This window comes from Phoca vitulina, unplaced genomic scaffold (assembly GCF_004348235.1).
Source record: "Phoca vitulina isolate PV1807 unplaced genomic scaffold, GSC_HSeal_1.0 scaffold40, whole genome shotgun sequence".
NCBI classification, from domain to species: Eukaryota; Metazoa; Chordata; class Mammalia; order Carnivora; family Phocidae; genus Phoca; species Phoca vitulina.
This window is the reverse complement of record NW_022589743.1, coordinates 14,495,593-14,518,292: the sequence shown is the minus strand read 5'-3', so window position 1 is coordinate 14,518,292 and position 22,700 is coordinate 14,495,593. Positions and strand designations below refer to the sequence as shown.

Below are 22,700 nucleotides of genomic sequence, written 5' to 3'. Positions count from 1 at the left end.
GAAAAATGGCAGATTATCATTTAGAAATTGAGTTCTAATGTAAGTCCTAAAATTAACTTTTTAAAATAGAAAATCAATACTTCTCAGGAAACAACAGATGCTGGCGGGGATGTGGAAAAAGGGGAACCCTCCTACACTGTTGGTGGGAATGCAAGCTGGTGCAACCACTCTGGAAAATAGTATGGAGGTTCTTCAAAAAGTTGAAAATAGAGCTACCATACGATCCAGCAATTGCACTAGTGGGTATTTACCCCAAAGATACAAATGTAGGGATCCGAAGGGGTACGTGCACCCCGATGTTTATAGCAGCAATGTCCACAATAGCCGAACTGTGGAAAGAGCCAAGATGTCCATCGACAGATGACTGGATAAAGGAGATGTGGTATATATATATAATGGAATATTATGCAGCCATCAAAAGGAATGAGATCTTGCCATTTGCAACAACATGGATGGAACTGGAGGGTGTTATGCTGAGTGAAATAAGTCAATCAAAGAAAGACATGTATCATATGACCTCACTGATATGAGGAATTCTTAATCTCAGGAAACAAACTGAGGGTTGCTGGAGTGGGGGGTGGGGTGGGAGGGATGGGGTGGCTGGGTGATAGACATTGGGGAGGGTATGTGCTATGATGAACGCTGTGAGTTGTGCAAGACTGTTGAATCACAGATCTGTACCTCTGAAACAAATAATGTAATATATGTTAAGAAAAAAAAAAAAGAAGATAGCAGGAGGGGAAGAATGAAGGAGGGGAAATCGGAGGAGGAGACGAACCATGAGAGACGATGGACTCTGAAAAACAAACTGAGGGTTCTAGAGGGGAGGGGGGTGGGGGGATGGGTTAGCCTGGTGATGGGTATTAAAGAGGGCACGTTCTGCATGGAGCACTGGGTGTTATGCACAAACAATGAATCATGGAACACTACATCAAAAACTAATGATGTATGCCGATTAACATAACAATAAAATTTAAAAGAAAGAAAGAAAATCAATACTTCTTACCCAAGGGTCTTCAACATTTTGCCGAAAAAGGTGAACAAATGAAGGATAATGTAATTGATGTGGTTGAGACACCACTGGCTTAAAAGTTAGTCCTTAGGTTTGATCCCAGAACTTCCACCCAGTATTTAGGTTACCTTTAATGCCAGCCTCAGGTTCATCACAGGTAAAATGAGTTCATACCACCTTCCTCCCAGGGATACTGTGAGGATAACTGAGATACGTAAGGTGCATATGCATGCACCCCCATGTCCATTATTACCTTCCTCACAGAGTTGTTGCAAGGGAGGAAATTTATGTGGAAGTTTAAGCACAGGGCTTAGTCCGTAGAAGTATCACATAGGTATTCATTTCTTCCCCCTTCAAATCCTTATCTATATTGAAGCATTTTATTCCTGGTCAGTAGTCACACAAAGTCTGATGGAGTTGAAAATTCTATGAAATATGTAGATAAAGGGGAATCATACTCACATATTTGACATATTCTTTCCACTGCTGCCACCACTGCATGGAGATGATAAACCAATTGTGTCCTGGTTGCAGACCATACCTGCTCTCTCGTTCTAACCATCCTCTGTACATACAAAATAAATTCAGTACATCAAATGGTATATGAAACAGATGACCACACACACATCCAGAAGTTATCAGAAATTTTTACAAAGTAAAAACACGACACAGATATACTCGGGAGACTGCCATAGTTTCAATTAGTGAAACACCGATAAGTCAATTTCAGGAGTCTTAACAACATTATCAAGCTTCATACCTGATGTTTTAAAAAATAGTTTTATTGAGGAATAATTTACCTAACATAAAATTTACCTGAACTAAGAGTATAACTCAATGATTGTGGTAAATTTATCGACATGTGCAACTATCACCACAATCCAACAATCCAATTCTAGAACATTTCCATTACCCCCAAAAGCTATCCTGTGTCCACTTTTAGTCAATTCATGTTACCACCCTCAGCCCAGGAAACCACTAGTCTATCTTCTGTCTCTTACAAATTTCCCTTTTCTGAACATTTCATATAAATGGAATAATAGAACACATGGTCTTTTACATCTGGCCTCTTTGACTTACCATTTTTTTGAGGTTCACCTACGTTGTAGCAGATATCATTACTTTGTGCTTTGTTATTCCATTCCAAATACTATTTTTTAAAGAGATTTATTTACAGACAGAGAGAGTGAGCACGAGTGGGGGGGAGGGGCAGAGGGAGAGGTAGAGAGAGAATCTCAAGCAGACTCCCCACTGAGCACACAGCCTGACACAGGGCTCAATCCCAGGACCCAGAGATCATGACCTGAGCCAAAATCAAGAGTCGCCTGGCTGCTTAACTGACTTGAGCCAAAAACTATTTATAATGCATCCCACAGGTAGGTATACACCACATTTTGTTTATCCATCTAACATCTGATACTTTGAAATTGGCAAGCTATTCTCCAAAGTGGCCACACCATTTAACATTTCCATCAGTAATGTATAATGGTTCTAGTTTTTTCACATTCTTGGCAATGCTTGTTACTGTCTATCTTTTCTATCATAAACGTTCAAGTGGGTGTGAAGTGGCATCACATCGTGATTTTAAAGTCTGTTTTTATGAAGGAGAAATTCATAACATAAGGTGGTGGTTGCATATTTTGAATGTACTAATGCCATTGAATTGTATGCTTTAAAATAGTCACTTCTATGCTATGTGTATTTCTCCAAAACATTCTCATACATCCCAACTGAGTAGTTATACATTAGGCGGTTAATTCCTATTACTACCTTCCCCAAGCCTTTGATAATCACCATTCTTTCTGTATCTATTCATTTACCTATTCTGGATATTTCATATAAAGGAAATCATTCAATGTGAACTTCTGTATTTGGCTTCTTTCATTTGTAAGGTTCATCCATGTTGTTGCATGCATGAGTACATGTACCATTCCTTCGTAAGGCTGAATAATTTTCCATAGTATGTATATATGACATTTTGTTTATCCATTCATCCACTGATGGCTATTTGGACAGTTTCCACTTACTGGCTAATGTGTATTGTGTTGCTATGAACATTTGTGTACAAACATTTGAGTTCCTGCTTTCAACTGTTTGGGGTATATATCTAGAAGTGGAATTGCCAGGTTACATGGTAGTTGAGGAACTACCAATTTTTTTGCATAGCAGTTACACCATTTTACATTTCCACCAGTGATGTTATTAGTGCCCCAATTTCTCCATAACCTCACAGAATTTATTATCCATTTTTAAAATTATAAACATCCTAGTAAATGCAAAGTAGAATCATTGTGGTTTTGAGTTGCATTTCCTTAATGACTAATGATTTTGAGCAACTTTTTATGTGCCTGATGACCATCTGTATGTCATCTCTGGAGAAATGTGTATTCAAGTCCCTTGCCCAGTTTTTAGTTTTCTTTTTGTTGGTGAGCTGTAGGAGTTCTGTATATATTCTGGTTACTTGACCTCTGGCAGATCTATGATTTACAAATATTATCTCCCATTTTGCAGGTTGTCTTTTTACTTTCTTGACAACGTCCTTCGATAAAAAGAAGTTTTAAATTTTAATGAGTCAAATTTATCTATTTTTTCTTTGGTTGCTTACGCTTTTAGTGTCACGTACAAGAATTCAACTTAAAAGCCAAATCACTCTTGAAAAAATATTTTTCCGGGATATAGAATAAAAGTACCATTCTGCTTTTCTAGATTCCAAGATTTCTGATGAGAAACTTGCTGTTAATCTTATTGAGGATCTACTGTATGTGTAGCTTTTCTCTTGCTGCTTTTAAAATTTTCTCTGTCCCTAGGCTTCTGACCACCTGATTATAATGTGTCTTGGTGGGAGTCACTTAAGAGTTTTATCCTTCTTGGAGTTCAATGAGCTTTTTCAATGTTTAGGTTCACATCTTTTGTCAAATTTGGGGAGTTTGGGGCCATTATTTCTTCAAATATTCTGCCACTTTCCCTCCTCTCCTTCTGGGATTCCTATCATGTGTATGCCGATATGGTTGCTGCTATTTCATAGGTCTAGTAAGCTCTGTTCATTTCCCTTCATTCTTTTTTCTTTCTATTCCTCAGTCTCAATAGTTTCAACTGACCTATCTTTAGATTTTAACTTCTCTCAGCCAGGCTTTGGGTTCTCAGTGTACAAAAACAGTGTTAAAAAAAAAAAACATTCCTAGCTTGCAGGCTGTATAAATCAGGTATTGGACCAAAGTTAGCCAACGGGACATAATATAATAATCCATGGCTTAACAATATAGCATGTGTACTTGAATATGTACTCTGCTGTTGTCGGGTGGTATTGTGCTGCTGGATGCACATGTATTTACAATTTTTATATCTTCCTGATGAATTAAAACTTTTATCATTATAAAATGTCTGCCTGTAATAATTCTTTGCCTAAAAAGCCATTTTTTCCTAATGTTGGTATATCCACTCCAGCTCTCTTATGATTACTATGTGTCTGGTTATATCTATTTCATCATTTTACTTTCAACCTATTTGTGTCTTTGAATCTCAAGTATTTGGATTAAAAATATCAGTCTATCTTTATTTTTTCAAAGATTTTATTTATTTATTTGACAGACAGACATAGCAAGAGAGGGAACACAAGTAGAAGGACTGGTAGAGGGAGAAGCAGGCTTCCCACGGAGCAGGGAGCCCGATGTGGGACTCGATCCCAGGACCCTGGGATCATGACCTGAGCCGAAGGCAGAAGCTTAACGACTGAGCCACCCAGGTGCCCCAAAAATACCAGTCTATCTTTAGCTTTTGATAATTGTTTAATCCATTTATATTTAAGGTAATTATTGATATGGATTTGTGCCTACCATTTTATTACTTGTTTTCTACTCATCTCAAGTATTTTTATTTGTTTTTCAATTCCTCCTTTACTTCCTTCTTTTGTGTTAAGTAGATTGTTTCCTACTATATCATTTTAATTATTTTTCTAAAGAAACTATATTTGGGATTATTTCTTACTGGTTGCTCTAGAGGTACAAAATAAAGCTTAACACATGCTCTTTCAGATTAATACTAATTTATTCCAGTAAATTATAGAAGCTGCTCAAATATAGTTCTACTTCCTATTCTTTTGGTTGTATTATTATCATCATGCATATGACATCTTTTTATGCTGTAAGAACAACATACTTTCAAATTATTGTCTCATGATTTTGTATTTTAAATTAAAAGGATGAAACAGAAAAACATATTTATACTGTCTTATTAAGTATGTAATTATGTTTACTGGTGCTCTATATTTCTTTGTATAGTTCAAATTATTGTTTGGGGTCACTTTGTTTTAGCATGAAGAAGTTCCTTCAGTATTTTAAGTATTTTAATCCTTCAGTATCTATGTGTTTACTAGCAATAGTGTTTATATAGGAATGTTTTCAAATTACCTTAATTTCTGAAGGATAGTTCTGCCGGATAAAGAATTCTGGGTTGACAGTTTTTCCCCCTTCAGCACTTTGAATGTCATCCCACTGCCTACTGACCTCCATCATTTCTATAAAAAAATGGTCAGCTGTTAATCTTATTGGGGTTGCCTTCTACAGAAGGAGTAACCTTTCTCTTCCTACTTTTAGGATCTTCTCTTTGTAGCTTTGAACAGTTTGTGATATGTTTAGATGTGGATCTCTGTTTTTAACCTCTTTGCAGTTCGCTGAGCTTCTTGGATTAACAACTTAAAGCAATTTTAGGAGGTTTGGCCATTATTTCACCAAATATTTTTTTCTGCTCCTTTCTCTCCTTTTGGGAATTCCATTATGTGTGTATTGATATAGTTGTCCCTGGTGTTCCACATATCTCAGGTTCTGTTCATTATTATTTTCTCTGTTCTTCATATTGGAAAAATCTATTTAATTATATTCTATTTTGCTGGTTATTTCTCTGTACCTCCAATCTGTTGCTGAGTCACTGTGGTGAATTTTCATTTATTATAATTTTCAACTCCAGAATTTCCATTTAGATCACTTTAAAAATTTCTATCTGTTGATATTTCATATTTGATTAGTTACTGTCATTATACTTTCCTTTAATTCTTTAAACAAAGCTTCCATTAGTAATGAAAGCATTTACAATACTGCTTTGAAGTCTTTGTGTCCTAAGTCAATCTGGGGCTACCTCTATTAATGAGTGTCCCCACCACCACCACAGGTCACATTTTCCTATTTTGTTGCATGTTTCATCATCTTCTGTTACTGAGAACTGGACATATTTGATAATATATTTCACCAACTCTGGATTCTGATACTGCCTGTGTGTTTTGCCTTGTGACTTCCTGGACTAATTCTATAGAGTGTTTCCCCTGCAGTGTGAGGCTGTTCAGTTTTCTTCATTATTGGCTTCCTTGAGGACAGCATAACTTACTGGTCAGCCAACGACTGGTGAGGGGCTGTGCTGAAACATCTTGAGCCAGTGACACTTACACCTTTTTCTTGATGCATCAGTTCAGTTTGGGAAATGATGCAAAGTTCAGGCAGGTTACAAAACTTCCTAGGTTTTTATTTTCTGCATGTGCAAGGCCTTACATTCAATCAGGAATTAATAGATAGCTAAGACCCTCTTTGGTTTCTGCTGAGCTTGTGCATAGCCTTGTATATATGAGCAGCCTTCCAGATCATTTGTGATATGGGGAAGTTTATCAATACATACTATGGTTGTCTTGTTCTCTGGATCTCTGTTAAACTTTTCACTGGTATCTCAGTTTGTTGCTTTCCTTAACCAGTATCTCAACCCCAAGCTAATGATGTTCCTTGACTATTTGCCACCATGATCACTGTCTGTTTGTTACAATTCTCTTAGGCAGGCATTCATCCCTGCTCTATTCCAAATCAAGTCAGCCCTGTCATCTCTGCCTTGGTAAAACTATCATGTTGGGTAGGAGGGAATGGGATCAGCCCTAGGTAAAATTACTATGGATTCCCATTATTCTTACCAAGGTTTAGTAGTTTTTCTTGAATAAATGCTTCTCAACTTGTTGAATACCTTAGGTCAGTTTCCAGAGTCCTGAAATAGCTGGCTGACAATTTTGTACAGTGTTATATTTTGTCCAGTTGCTTCTGAGGGAGAGGATTTGCTGAGCTCTTCACTCAGCAAAAGTAGGCAGAGCAGCAGAAGTCATGATACTAATTTTGAAACAAATTACTGACCCTTTATGTTAGAGACAAATATTTCTTTCACCTCATTGCTTATTTACCAACCTGATTCATCTTTTAAAAATCATCCTAAAAATTCAAATGAATTTTTAGAAGTGAAAATGGAGGTAAAATAAAACAAAACTCAAAAATCACAAATGAAATTAGTCAATTTGGAATCTAGAATTTAAAATTCAGATTTATTTAAAAATAAGGAATACAGTGGAGCCTGGGTGGCTCAGTTGTTAAGCGTCTACCTTCAGCTCAGGTCATGATCCCAGGGTCCTGGGATCGAGCCCTACATCAGGCTCCCCGCTCAGCGGGAAACCTGCTTCTCCCTCTCCCATTCCCCCTGCTTGTGTTCCCTCTCTTGCTGTGTCTCTCTCTATCAAATAAATAAATAAAATCTTTAAAAAATAAAAAAATAAAAAAATAAAAGTAAGGAATACAGAAAGCAGATCATTTGTTTTCAATGATGAAAAAAGTTCTAGACTTGATTCTGCCACTTCCATGCAATTTTTGATAAGTTCCTCAACTTCTGTGAATCTCAGTTTCCTCCTTTATAAAATGGGATGGTGACATTAATTTAATGCAGTTATTCTAGGGAACAGATGAAATAATGCAAGTAGAATAAAGTTCTATAAAAACATGAGATTATGCCAACATTATATTTTTAAATAGGGATGCTATAAGCATCTGCAAAATAATTAAGCCAAGAAATATATATACTGTGCTATATAGCTTTCCTTTAAAAAAAATTTTTTTTTTTTAAATTTTATTTATTTGTCAGAGAGTGAGACAGAGAGAGAGAGAAAGAGCAGAAGCAGGGGGAGTAGCAGGCAGAGGGAGAAGCAAGTCCCCCGCTGAGCAAGGAGCCCGATGTGGGACTTGATCCCAGCACCCTGGATCATGACCTGAGCCGAAGGCAGATGATTAACTGACTGAGCCACCCAGGCATCCCTCCTTTTTTTTTTTTAATCAACATTTCTTTTTTTTTAAGTTTTTATTTTATTATTATTATTTTTTTAAGGTTTTACTTATTTGACATAGAGAGAGAGAGAGAACAAGTAGGCAGAGAGGCAGGCAGAGGGAGAGGGAGAAGCAGGCTCCCCGCAGAGCAGGGAGCCCGATGTGGGACTCGATCCAGGACCCTGGGATCATGACCTGAGCCGAAGGCAGCAGCTTAACCGGCTGAGCCACCCAGGCGCCCCTAAGTTTTTATTTTAATATCAGTTAGTTAACATACAGTGTTATATTAGTTTCAGGTGTACAATATAGTGATTCAACAATTCCGTACATCACCTGGTGCTTATCTCAGTAGCATTCTTAGTATCTATGGTAAGTCATGCTGACTTCAGAAGATATTAGTATGTGATGAAATTAGACTGCAATATTGTAAGAAAAAAAAAAGCTACTGCAGCTACATAAAAGTCTTTCAGTATTTCTTTACAATATCTCATTTGTACACTTAAATATTTTTTAAAATTTTATTTTATGATAGCTAAAAATCAGAAAAAAATCAAGACAACATTGTCAACATATGAATATTATAAACAAGAATGAGTCTTCTGAACATGAAAATTAAAAAGACTACATGAGACAAGCGTTTTTATGAAAACAACATTTTAAAAAATGGATTTTGCTTAACATTCTTTAAAAAAATAACCATTTTTTAAAAAAAATCCATTTTAAAAAGCTGGAAAATATACTTTGCTACTTCAATTAATCTGAACCTCAACTGGCATTCTTCTTTAAATGTTGACTACATAATCCTGTTCTCAGGTATTCCAAACAACTCTATTTCAGTAAACTTTTTTTTTTTTTTTGGTTAAAGATTTTATTTATTTATTTGACAGAGAGATAGAGAGCAAAAGTAGGCAGAGCAGCAGGCAGAGGGAGAGGGAGAAGCAGGCTCTCCGCTGAGCAGGGAGCCCAACATGGGACTTGATCCCAGGACCCTGGGATCATGACCTGAGCTGAAAGCAGACGCTTAACTGACTGAGCCACCCAGGCACCCCTATTTCAGTAAACTCTCTTTTATCAAGCAATCCTACACCAGAAAAAACTACTGAAAAATTTGTATACACACTACTTTTAAGAATAAGTAACAAACTATGTATTGAATTTATTTTAAAAGCGAAGTTTATTAGAGATTCTGTCCTGTTTCTGAAACTTTCTACACAAATGTAGAGTATAATGGTATAACACTCAAGCAATGAAGGATACTTGATGTATTAAAAATTGAATCACAGCCATAAAAACGTGCAGGCCTATTATCAAGATATTTCACCACAAGTAATTTTGCCTAAATACATATCTAACCAAAGGCATACAGACTTTATTACTAAATTATACTAAAGAAAAATAGAGATTAAAAATAGGGGATGAAAAGGGCCTATTAGCCAGTCATTTAAATTATAAGAGGCTTTACTGATATGTAAAAGTATCATTTGATATGATCTGCAGTGAAAATGGAGGCCAAAAATAAAACAATATTTTGAAGTTTTCTTATTTAAAAAAAATTACAAATTCCAACAAAGGCATAAACATATGGGTATACGTATATAAAAATGTCAATAGTGCAACCATCAACAAAATGAAAAGTCAATCTATGGGATGGGAGGAAATATTTGCAAACCACAAATCTGATAAGGGATTATATCAAAAAAAAAGTATAAGAAATTCATATCACTTAATAGTAAGATAATAAGAATAAAAATAACAAAGAACCTAAAATAGACATTTTTCTAAAAAAGACATACAAATGGCCAACAGCTACATGAAAAGATATTTAACATCACTAATCATCAGGGAAATACAAATCAAAACACAATGAGGTACCACCTCACACCTGTCAGGATGGTTATTATCAAAAACACAAGAGATGGGCGCCTGGGTGGCTCAGTTGGTTAAGCGACTGCCTTCGGCTCAGGTCATGATCCCAGGGTCCTGGGATCGAGTCCCACATCGGGCTCCCTGCTCTGCGGGGAACCTGCTTCTCCCTCTCCCACTCCCCCTGCTTGTGTTCCCTCTCTCGCTATGTCTCTCTCTGTCAAATAAATAAATAAAATCTTTAAAAAAAAAAAAAAAAAAAAAAACCACAAGAGATAATATACACTGGCAAAGATGTAGAGAAAAAGGAACCCTTGTACACTGTAAACTGGAATAGCCACTATAAAAAAAAGGTTTCACATGAGATTTAAAAAAAGAACTACCATATAATCCAGCAATCTCACTTCTGGGTATATAACCAAAGGAAGCAAAATCATTATCTTGAAGATGATAGCTTTACTTCCATATTCTCTGAAGGATTATTCACAAAAGTGAAGGTATGAAAACAACCTAAGTGTCCAACAATGAATGGATAAACAAAATGTGGTACATATATACAATGAACTATTATCTAGTCTTAAGAAGGAAATCCTGTCATTTACAGCAACATGGATGAGGACGAAAGGAATTTATACTAAGTGAAATAAGCCAGACAAAGACAGGCAGATACTGCAAGGTATAGCACTTATATGTAGAATCTTAAAAAAGTCTAATTCAGAAACAGAGAGTAGAAAAGTGGTTGTTGGGGGTTGGGGGAAATAGAGAAAGGGTGATAAAAAAGGGTACAAACTTTTATGATAAGATGAATCAAGTCTGCAGATGTAATGTACAACATGGTGACTACAGTTGATTAACACTATAGTGTATAACTGAAGAGTAGAACTTAAATATTCTCACACACACTAAAAAAGTATGTGAGGGGCTAGTGATGGATGTGTTAATTCGATGAAGGGAATCCTTTCACAATGGATACATATATCAAATCACACTGTACGCTTTAAATATCTTACAATATTAGGGCGCCTGGGTGGCTCAGTTGGTTAAGCGACTGCCTTCGGCTCAGGTCATGATCCTGGAGTCCCGGGATCGAGTCCCACATCGGGCTCCCTGCTCAGCAGGGAGTCTGCTTCTCCCTCTGACCCTCCTCCCTCTCATGCTCTCTGTCTCTCATTCTCTCTCTCTCAAATAAATAAATAAAATCTTTAAAAAAAAAAAAAATATCTTACAATATTAGATGTCAATTATACCTCAATAATGCTGAAAAAAATGTCAACAGCAATTACCTGTAAATACAGAGGTGATGGGCATTTTTTTGCTTCTTTTTGTTTAGCTCTACTTTATAATTGTTCTACAATAAACATGAATTGTTTTGTAGTAAGGAAAAATTGCTACCTTTTATCTTTTGTATAAAATGTCTTATTTCAAAAAATAATAAATTCAGTACTCAATGCAATTTTAATGCTAATGAGAATCTGATTTCTAAATTAATCCAATCCCTTGGTTAGGAAATTACTTTAACAAAAATATTTCAACATGAAATTAATTTGGAGAAACAAGGTGTCACTGTAATGACTGTATTAAAATGGGACATGCTGTTACTTATTAACAATATATTTCAGGTGTCAGAAATTTCAACTATATAATGAAAAATACACAGATTGAAACTATAAACTTACCTAATAATTTGTCCTTCTTCTTCTGGAGTAGCTGGTCTTAACCCCAGAACTATGTGACATACCTAGAGAAAAAAGTGGTAAATCAAACTTCATTGACTGGTGCCAATGACTGGACTGTATAGTATTTCACATTCTCTGCATGAGTTCCACTTTGTAGATGGGAATCTGAATTAGCAATAGCTTTCAACTGATGAGTTATCAATGATTCACTTGAACAACTTTGAACTTTAAACTTTAGCTGTTTGTTTGTTTTTATTTTAAACAAACCATTTCAATAGAGGCCAACTTCCAAATCTCTGTGTGAGATAAGAAAGGAAGGGAGGGAGGGAGGGTGGGCAAGAGAGAGACAGAGCCAGAAAAGAAGAAAGAAAAGAACCATGCAGAGAATATTATTTTCATTCCTGAAATCTGAACAGCATATCATGGCACTTGGGGAGGAAGGTGAGGGGAGATGAAGAGGCTATAGGAGACAAAAGATATGGGTGGCATTTTAGTTTAAATAGTTCAAAAAGAAAAATTATTGTCACTAATGTTAAATATGCTTTTTAAGACTCATTTCCTCCTTAACTTACTTGCCTTCTCTAAATATCATCACAAAAGATGTAATTTTTTTCAACATTTTCTCATGAAAAATTTCAAAAATACAGAAAAGTTGAAAGAATTTTACACTGAACACATTATACCCATTACCTAGATTCTAACATTAACATTTTATTATACTTGCATCTATCTATCCCTTAATTCATCCATCAATCCATCTTAATTTTTGGATGCATTTCAAAGTAAATTACAGACATTAGTACAGCTTTTTATAAATACATCAGCATGGCCAACATTAATCAGAGTTCAATATCTGTTTACAGTTTTGTTTACCTTTTGAGGTAACATTTACATAACAACAAAATCCACAAATTGGGTTTTCGAGACTCTTCTATGCAGCAGCAGTTCATTTTTACTGCTGAGTAGTATTCCTCTGTGAACATACCACTGTTTGTTTCATCCATTCTCATATTAACAAATACTTGAGCTTTTGAAACCTATTTTTCTTTTTTAAAGATTTATTTATTTGGGGGGGGCTGGGGGGAATCAGAGGGAGAGATTCTTCAAGCAGACTCCCCACTGAGCCTGATGCAGGGCTTGATCTGACTACCTAATCTGACTACCTAATCTGACCTGAGCCAAAATCAAGAGTTGGACGCTTAACCGGCTGAGCCACACAGGTGCCTCAAAACCTGTTTTTCTAAGCAAACTTACAGAAAATGGAAATAGAGTATTCATGCTTACAAGTGAACAAATCTTAAGTGTACAGTTCAATGACTTTTCACAAAGTAACATCTATGAAACCTTTAACGAGTCAAGAAATAGAACACTGCTATCTCATCAAACGTCCCACTATGGGTTCCTTCCCACACATCACTGAGCCCCTTTGATGTATCCATGATCCTGAATTCTGTCACCATAGGTTTTGCCTGCTTTTGAATTTTTTGGTCTAGTATTTTCAACTCAAGATTATATAAGATTCATCCATGTTTTTGTGTGTGGCACTATTATACTTATTTTCATTGCGTTACAATATACCACTCTATGCACATGTTACAATTTACTTATTGTTTATGTATTTATTGTTGATAAGTATTTGGGTCATTTTCTGTTTTGGGCTATAACAAGTTATAAGAACTTACCTGTATGTCTTTTGGTGCTCAGATATACACGTTTCTGTAGGGTTTACATACGAGGTAGACTTTATGAGTCACGGGGTAAGCGCACATTCAACTTTTGAAAATACTGCCAAGCAATTTCCAAATTATTTGTTTGTTTATTTTTTTTAGGATTTTATTTCTTTATTTATCAGAGAAGAGTGAGAGAACACAAGCAGGGGGAGTGGCACTCCCCACTGTGCAGGGAGCCCGACACGGGGCTCAATCCCAGGACCCTGGGATCATGACCTGAGCTGAAGGCAGACACTTAAGTGACTGAGCCACCCAGGTGCCCCAATTTCCAAAGTATTTGTAATAATTTATATTCCTACTGGCAATGTATGAGAGTTCCAGGTTCTTGTTATCCTCATCAATACTTCATATCACTTAAAAACTAATCATTCTGGGGCATGTCTACTACTATTTCATATGTGGTTTTAATAGTATTTCTATGATGACTAAGGAGCCCCTTTTCATAACATTCATTAACTATTTGGATATTCTCTTTGGTGAAGCATCTCTTCAAGTTTTCTTTACACATTTTTATATTAAAGTTTTACCTTTTTCTCATTGATTTTTATGCTCTGTATGCCCTAGACACCCATCTTGTTGGATATAGGTATCACAAACAACTTCTCCCACTGCATTGCTTATCTTTTCATTTTCTTAATGGTATCTCCCAATTAAAAAACAAAAATAAAAAACCTCTTAATTTTACTGAAGTCCAACTTAAAAACTTTTCCTTGGTGGTTAATGCTTTCTGTGTCCTTTTAAAGAACTCTTTTCCACCTCAAAGCCATTAAAATATTCTTGTACATTATTTTCTAAATGCTTTATTTTTACCTTTTAAACTTTTAAGACTTATAATCCTACTTGGGATTAATTTTCATCTATGGCACGAGGTAGGAATAATGATGCATTTTTCCCCATAGAGATACCAATTGACCCAGTACACCATTTATTGACAAGATCACCCCCTCCCATCTGCAATGCAATGTCTTCTTGATTATAAATCAAGTGATCACATACATGTAGGTCTGTTTAAAAACTCTCAGCATTGTTTCACTTGTCTATGTCTACCTTCACACACACAAATATCATATTGTCTTAATACTGTTGTTTTATCGGAAGTCCTAATATCCGGTGACTTCAGTCCTCTAACACTGTTCTTTACATTATCCTGACTATTTTTGGCCCTTTCCACTTCTTTATGTACTTAGAATCAGCTTAAGTTCCACAAAAACAATGACATTAAACTTTTTGGGATTTTGATTGCTAGCGTACCAAATCTACAAACCAATTTAAAGGGATCTGACACCTTTAAGATGTTGAGCCTTACAATCCATAAATGTGGATTATCTTCTCTGCACTGGTTTTTTATTGCGTCTGTAATAAATTATCACAAATTCAGCATCTTAAAACAATACAAATTTATTATCTTATAGTTCTGTAGGTTAAAATTCAGACATGGGCCTCGCTAGGTTAAAAACCAAGGTGTTGGGGCACCTGGGTGGCTCAGTAGGTTAAGCATCTGCCTTCGGCTCAGGTCATGATCCCAGGGTCCTGGGATTGAGTCTTGTATCAAGCGCAGGGAGCCTGGTTCTCCCTCTGCCTCTCTCTCTCTGTCTCTCATGAATAAATAAATAAAATCTTAAAAAAAAAAAAAATCAAGGTGTCAGCAGAGCTGCATTCCTTTCTGGAGGTTAAAAAAAGAATACAGGGGTGCCTGGGGGGCTCAGTTGTTAACCGGCTGCCTTCGGTTCAGGTCATGATCCCAGGGTCCTGGGATCGAGCCCCGTATTGGGCTCCCGGCTCGGCCAGGAAGCTTGCTTCTCCCTCTCCCACTGCCCCTGCTTGTGTTCCCTCTCTTGTTGTCTCTTTCTGTCAAATAAATAAATAACCTTTAAAAAATAAAAAAGAATAAAAGAAGAATACATTTCCTTGCCTTTTCCAGCTTCCAGAGTTCATCCACATTACTTTGCTCACAGCCCCTTCCTTTATCTCAAAGCCAGCATCTTTAACCCTTCTTCCAAGTCATTTCTCTCCCTCTCCTCCTTTACCTCCCTCCCTCTTCCTGACCAGAGCTGGAAAAGGTGCTCTACTTTTAAGGACTCATGTGATTAGATAGGCCCATCTGCTAGGCTAATCTCCCTATCTCAGAGTCTTTAAGCTGATACAGCTGCAAAGTCCCTTTTGCCATGTAAGATTACATATGCACAGGTTCCAGGGATTAGGGCATGGATAACTGGTGTTGGAGGTGGTGTGCATTTTTCTGCCTACTACGCTTTTTAAAACTTGACACTTTTTGACAAATGCACAAGAAACAAGACCCTGGTTATGTTTAGCATGCTTCCTCTGCAAAATATTGGGCACTGAGTTTACAAAAAAGATTGAAAATAAAGATATTACTACAGGGATGGTTTTCTAATTCTATTGACACTTATGTATGTTACACTTAAATAGCCAAAACAGTCAAGAGGGATCCTGGCAAATAAGAGCGTAATTCAAGCTTTTATCGCTAGACTTACCAACTAACTCTACCAATTTTAAGACACATAGAAAATAAAACAACTTAGCATAACAGACTCTTACTTAAAAGCATATTGTATATGAAATAAAGTGAATGTAGTAAAATGTAATGTTAAAATGTAGGTGACGGGTATTCAATGGAAACTATCTTTCAGCTCTTCATAGTATGTTAGAAACACACACACAAAAGCAAATCTCAAGCATATGCTTATTTATAAATTAGTCATAGAAAAATAGTGCCACTGCAAGTCCTTGATAAGAATGAGAAAAAAAAATGAGAAAATAGAAAAGGCAATACAAAAAAAATCAAAACGCTATGCTATGTGAGAGCTACAAGATGACACAGACATAAGCCTAAGTGATCTAAATGTTTATATAATTATGAGATAAAGTAATGAGGATATTATTTTAAATGAGATAAAAATAGTTGATCAATTTTGATATTACCAAGCAAGTCATTTCTGTTTAGAATAGTGATTTATACAATTTTTGTACATGTTTATATTTTATAAAGCCATCAACTTAAATCCTGATGAAAATTATAACTGATAGTGGAGCAGCTGATTGATATAAATTGATATTACAGGCTTTTTAGACTGTATATATTTTATATCCATAGTCATTAGTCATTAGCTATTAGGAAGAGACCAATTTCCATTTATTCCAACATAGCCATGCACAGACGAGTTATTCTTTTTTTTTTTAAATGGAAGAGCATGATCGATATAAAAATACCAAACTTTACTGACCTTCACAGGGGTGTTTTTACAAGGGAAGGAAAATAAAATAAGAATCTAAAATACCACTACTAAATCAACTTAAATATTTATGAAGAATTATAAAAAATGGGAAATCATAAATTACTTTTTTAAACTGGAGCAAGAGAACTACTCTAACGAGGAAAATAGTTGAAATGTGGCAAGCCTTATGACTTAATGTTCATTCCTGGCACTTTGCACTTTTTCTCTCCTCCTTCTTCAATCTTTCTTGGTTCTTCTAAAGAATTTTTTAAAACATTTAGAAACAGCCTTGCAGCCAAGATAATCTAACTGGAGAGACTGTGTACATTGAAAATTTTACAGCTGCCTACTTATGATCCATCTTTCTGTTCACACTGCCTGACTTGTTAGGAAGGGCCTTTAAAAAAGACAACAGTGAAGAAAAATAGGAAATTATGATGGCTTTTGCAATCTAAAATTATTCTCTATGTATTTAACATGCTGGTCTACCATGATAAGATAAATAAAACATAATCACCTCTATTCTACTTTCTCATCTCTCATGTCATGATTTTGAGATGCCTCAGGGCTCTCATACTCTATCTTACCATCTTTCAGGTGTATACAGGATAATGTAGTTTTTATAATATGTGGTTTTGTAGCTGAGTTGTAATAACCACTACACAATGAAACAGGTGTAGAACTACTATTCTCTGTACCTGTCATTTACCTTAAACATACCTGGAAAAGCAGATTCAAAAATTCATTGGCAAGAACATTTTTCACACTCCAGATCTGATAGTCTTCTAGAGTAAGATGGCCCATCTGAAAGAGAAAGAATATTTTAGAAGATTTCATGTTAAGAATGTCTTTTTTAAAGACTATTTTTTTTTTTTTTAATTTATTTGAGAGAGAAGGGGGCGCATAAGCAGGGAGGACGAGCAGAGGGAGATGGAGCAGACTCCCCGCTGAGCAGGGAGCCCGACAAGGGGCTCAACATGGGGCTCAATTCCAGGGATCATGACTTGAGCCGAAGGCAGATGCCCAACTGACTAGCCACCTAGGCGTCCCAAGAATGTCCTCATTTTTATAGCATTTGAATAAAATCTGGTTTATTAAACTTGTATCACTAATTTTTCTGAAAGCAAACCAAAAATTTAAAGTAGATGCTGTGTGTTCATCTGAAAACTTAGACTAGCTAGGATAAGTTTAAAAGTAACAAAACTCTGTCAAAGCAGTCAGTGTTAATAAGGACAATTTATTGTCAACAATCTTCACTCCTCCAAATAGATCTGGGAAATAACTCACATTATCTCCTGCTTCAAGGGTTATCTATGGAAAACTGCAAAAGGCTCTGAACAGGGAAAGTGGAATATTTACAAATTGTGAAAGCAAAAAGCAGACTCAGGATTATGCACTTTATTCTAACAATTTTCTTTTCTTTCTTTGTTAAAAAGATTTTATTTATTCATTTGAGAGAGAGAGCATGACCCAAGAGAACATGAGCAGGGGGAGGGGCAGCGGGAGAGGGAGAAGCAGGCTCCCTGCTGAGCAGGGAGCCCAATGTGGGGCTCTTCCAGGACCTCAGGATCATGACTTGAGAGGAAGGCAGACACTCAACCGACTGAGCCACACAGGCGCCCCAATTCTAACAATTTTCTAAGACCCTCTTAGAAATATCTGACAATATTATCAGACTAATTAGACATTTAAAGGAACTTGATAACAAATTTTTGATGTATCAAAAATGAATAAATAAGTATATTAATTTTCCCCAAAAAACAATTTAACAAATTACAAGTTGAGTAAAGCAACATTTTTGTGGTGTCAACATATACAAAATATTACATATGCATATAGAGGCAATATGTTTTTTTCTTGTTCAGCAGAACTATAACCAAATGTTTTTTACTGCATGTGTCCAATTCTAGATGAATAGTAATGTTTTTTGCTTTTATTAATGATATTGATATGTTCTCTTTTTACTATATGATAACCATATATGATACAAAAAGATTTTATTTTATTTTATTTTTTTTTTTTTTTAAAGGGTATATAACAATTTTTTTTTTTTTTTTTTTTTTTTAAGATTTTATTTATTTGCGAGAGAGAGAATGAGAGACAGAGAGCATGAGAGGGAGGAGGGTCAGAGGGAGAAGCAGACTCCCTGCCGAGCAGGGAACCCGATGCGGGACTCGATCCCGGGACTCCAGGATCATGACCTGAGCCGAAGGCAGTCGCCTAACCAACTGAGCCACCCAGGCGCCCCAAAAAGATTTTAAAGTACTGTGATTATAATTATTAGTTTTCATAATACAGCTTCTTCTTAGTATGTTAATACTAAATCTAAGAGTACCCAAAAAAGTGTAATATTGACATAATCTGTCTCCAGTGATAATGGTTAATAGGTTTGGCTGAAAGGTCCAAGTTTTACTCTAAACTGTTACCATTATTATCTTCTTGTTTTTTTTCTTTTTTTAAAGATTTTATTTATTGGGGTGCCTGGGTGGCTCAGTTGTTAAGCGTCTGCCTTCGGCTCAGGTCATGATCCCAGGGTCCTGGGATTGAGCCCCACATTGGGCTCCCTGCTCCACGGGAAGCCTGCTTTTCCCTCTCCCACTCCCCCTGCTTGTGTTCCCTCTCTCGCTGTATCTCTCTCTGTCAAATAAATAAAATCTTAAAAAAAAAAGATTTTATTTATTTATTTGAGAGAGTGAGAGAGAGAGGGCACAAGTGGGGGAAGGGAGAGAGAGAAACAGACTCCCCTGCCAAGCAGGAAGCCCAGTGCGGGGCTCGATCCCAGGACCCCAGGATCATGACCTGAGAGGAAGGTAGACGCTCAACCAATTTAGCCATCCAGGCGTCCCTAAATTATCTTCTTGTTAATGTTCACAGTAGAGCCAGAAGAAATTACATCTTACATAAAATAGACAGTAATAATACCTACATATTTACCGCTCAGAAAAAGGGTATTAGAAATTGTACCTCTATATGAGGCATTTTCTAACAGAAATTTTTCCAGGTTTCTATGCATATCAAAGAGAAGTGGATACCTTAGTTTTCTGGCAGAGAGAAGTAAATGAGGGAGAAGGCCGTATTGCCAAACAAGCTCAAGCCCTGCAAAACTCACTTCTATTATTTGTTTCTATTGAGCATCAGTTAATAAGACTATAATGATTCCTTCTGGAATTGTGACTGAAGAAAGAAAAAAAAACTGATGTCACTTATTTTTTCTAAACCTCTGTAATACTACTATGGACTATATCTAACCAATCTGGTACTTGGTACATGTCAATGTTTGAATGGAAAGGCTCAAAATAACTCAAATGTGCCTCACATATGTGCTTTATTTTCAATTTCACACAGGGTCACAAAGACATTACAGTAATATAAGCCATAGGAATAAGTCTATAATAATATCCTTACTAATAAACGTTGTCTAAAAAAAAAAAAATCAAGAATTTACTCTTTGTAAAGTATATGCTTATTCCTGGTATTACATGATTAATTTGGTTGCCATTAAATAATTCAGTGGAGATTTTACCAATACTATTGAAAAATATAATTCAGGAATGTATGCATCACCCAGATTGAGATAAAAAATCATTTCCATCAGAGCGCCTGGGTGGCTCAGTTGGTTAAGCGTCTGACTTCAGCTCAGGTCATGATCTCAGGGTCCTGGGATCAAGCCCCACATGGGGCTCCCGATGTTGAGCTCCCCATGTTGGGCTCCCTGCTCAGCAGGGAGTTTGCTTATCCCCCTTCCCCTCCCCCTGCTTGTGCACACTCTCTCTCAAATAAACAAAATCTTAAAAAAAAAATCATTTCCATCATCCCAGATATCTTATGGTCCTTCCCAATTAATCCACCCATCCCCCAAATAACTATTCTAATACCTAGCACCATTTGTTAGTTTTGCCTCTGTTTTTGAGTTTCATATATATGGAAACATACAGTAAATATTCTTTTTTGTGTGACTTCTTTTGCTCAATATAAGGTTAGCCCTACCATAACTTATTAAAATGGGAAAAATAAATATTATAAACCACAGATGACAAGGGCTATGTCTACTTAATTTTTATAAAATACCTAGCTTATAAAATATAAATGTATATATAAACACTTAATGGAGTTGTTTAAAGATGGAATGGGCTGGGCGCCTGGTGGCTCAGTCAGTTAGGCATCTGCCTTCAGCTCAGGTCATAATCTCAGGGTCCTGGGACCAAGCCCCACTGCCCTTCCCCCCACCCCTGCTTGTACTCTTTCTCTTACGCACACACTCTCTCTCTCTCTCAAATAAATAAATAAAATCTTAAAAAAAAAAAAAAGATGGAATGGGCTATCTTTAGAGACAACTTGGAGGTACTATAACTGTAGGTCCAAATAAGCACTTGGTGGAGATGATGCAGGAGAGATTCAAATATGTATATAAGCTATATATCCTAATTCAGAGTACCATGGTATTTTTATTTATTTATTTATATATTTTTAAAGATTTTATTTATTTATTTGACAGAGAGAGACACAGTGAGAGAGGGAACACAAGCAGGGGGAGTAGAAGAGGGAGAAGCAGGCTTCCTGCAGAGCAGGGAGCCCAATGCGGGGCTTGATCCCAGCACCCCGGGATCACGACCTGAGCTGAAGGCAGATGCTTAACGACTGAGCCACCCAGGCGCCCCACCATGGTATTTTTAGAAAAGAATATAATTCATTCTAGTCCTAGCTAGACTCACCTTTGTGGTGTCATGTGCATTTAATATGCCTTCTACAATGTCAGATAGATCCGTATGTAACTCCTTTAAAAACAGAAATCCAAAGGAATAATTAGAAAAGAGTAGTTATCATTTTTATTATTCAATGGCTAAAATATACTGTATTTTGGTCAAGTATTTAAAGAATTTTTTATTAAAAAAATTTTATATTATTTTATATTTTTACAGTGTTATACGTGTTATATTGGTTTCAGGTATACAATATAGTGGTTCAGTAATTCCATACATCACCCACTGCTCATCACAAGTACCCTCCCTAATTCCCATCACCTGTTTAACCCATCCTCCCACATCCCTCCACTCTAGTAATTATCAGTCAAGTACTTTTTAAAAATTACCTTAATAAATAGATTTGCTTTGAAAAACTTAAGAGAATTCTCCTGCAGTTTCATTCTTACTTTACACAGTAAGTTCAGTTTATTAAATTTTCTAAGGCACATTCTCTTCCCAATTTTGTACCTTCAGCTATGAATATGTGGAGTAGTAGCCTAACACAGCAACTCAAAGTAATAACAAATCCTTTTCTCTTTCCCTCTCTTTTTAAATCCTCCACTCTATTTTCTTATTGGAAGTTTACATGCAACAATATGTATAAAATCAGAACTTACCGGGATATCATCCGTGCGGTTGTCCTTCCACACCTCTAAAAGTGCAACCACCATGTCTCTCAGTTCAACCCTGGAGAGAACTCCATCACGGTCAACATCAAACACCTTGAAGCAAACTAAAGAAAAGAAACTCTTATGGATGGAAATTACTTTTCTATTCTGAAGTACAATGCCTTTCACTAGAAGTTGCCCTAGTAAAATCACTTAGTTTCTCAAGCAAGTATATTCTGGATTAAGTTCTCATCTGGAGCAGACTATAATATGTCATTAAAGTCCTCTGCACTAGTAGGACTTCCTGCATACTTCATATATCTCTCTCTGAATCACTACCTGGGTTACAGAGTCCTATCCTTTACCCAAATCTAGAGCTAAATTCCTTGCAAACTAATAAAAAAGGGTTAAGTTACTCCACAATAAATATTACAATACCTCATAGTTTTGAGGAGGTAATCCAAGCCTTTAATTTCTAATATTTAAAACTGATCATTGCAGAATTGATTTTTATAATGTTGAAAATATTCCATTTATATTAAGAATCAATAATAAGGTGGAGCACCCAGGTGGCTTAGTCGGTTAAGCGTCTGACTCTTGGTTTTGGCTCAGGTCATGAACTAAGGGTCATGATATCAAGCCCCACGTTGGGCTCCATGCTCAGTGGGGAGTCTGCTTGAGATTCTTTCTCTCCCTCTCTTGCTGGCCCTCCCCACCCCTG

General features: G+C 36.3%; 1 protein-coding gene across 2 annotated transcripts in view; it reads right to left on the bottom strand.

The window, feature by feature from the left end:
• USP32 (ubiquitin specific peptidase 32) overlaps nt 1-22,700 on the bottom strand; it is a 213,328-nt gene that overhangs the window by 54,304 nt on the left and 136,324 nt on the right. For both annotated transcript variants that reach the window (XM_032429128.1, XM_032429129.1), the window contains exons 8-12: nt 21,989-22,104; nt 21,342-21,404; nt 17,350-17,433; nt 11,664-11,725; nt 1,475-1,577 (exon numbers count right to left, since the gene is read on the bottom strand). In XM_032429128.1, the coding sequence (XP_032285019.1) occupies nt 1,475-1,577; nt 11,664-11,725; nt 17,350-17,433; nt 21,342-21,404; nt 21,989-22,104 (428 nt within the window). The remainder of the gene's footprint in view (nt 1-1,474; nt 1,578-11,663; nt 11,726-17,349; nt 17,434-21,341; nt 21,405-21,988; nt 22,105-22,700) is intronic.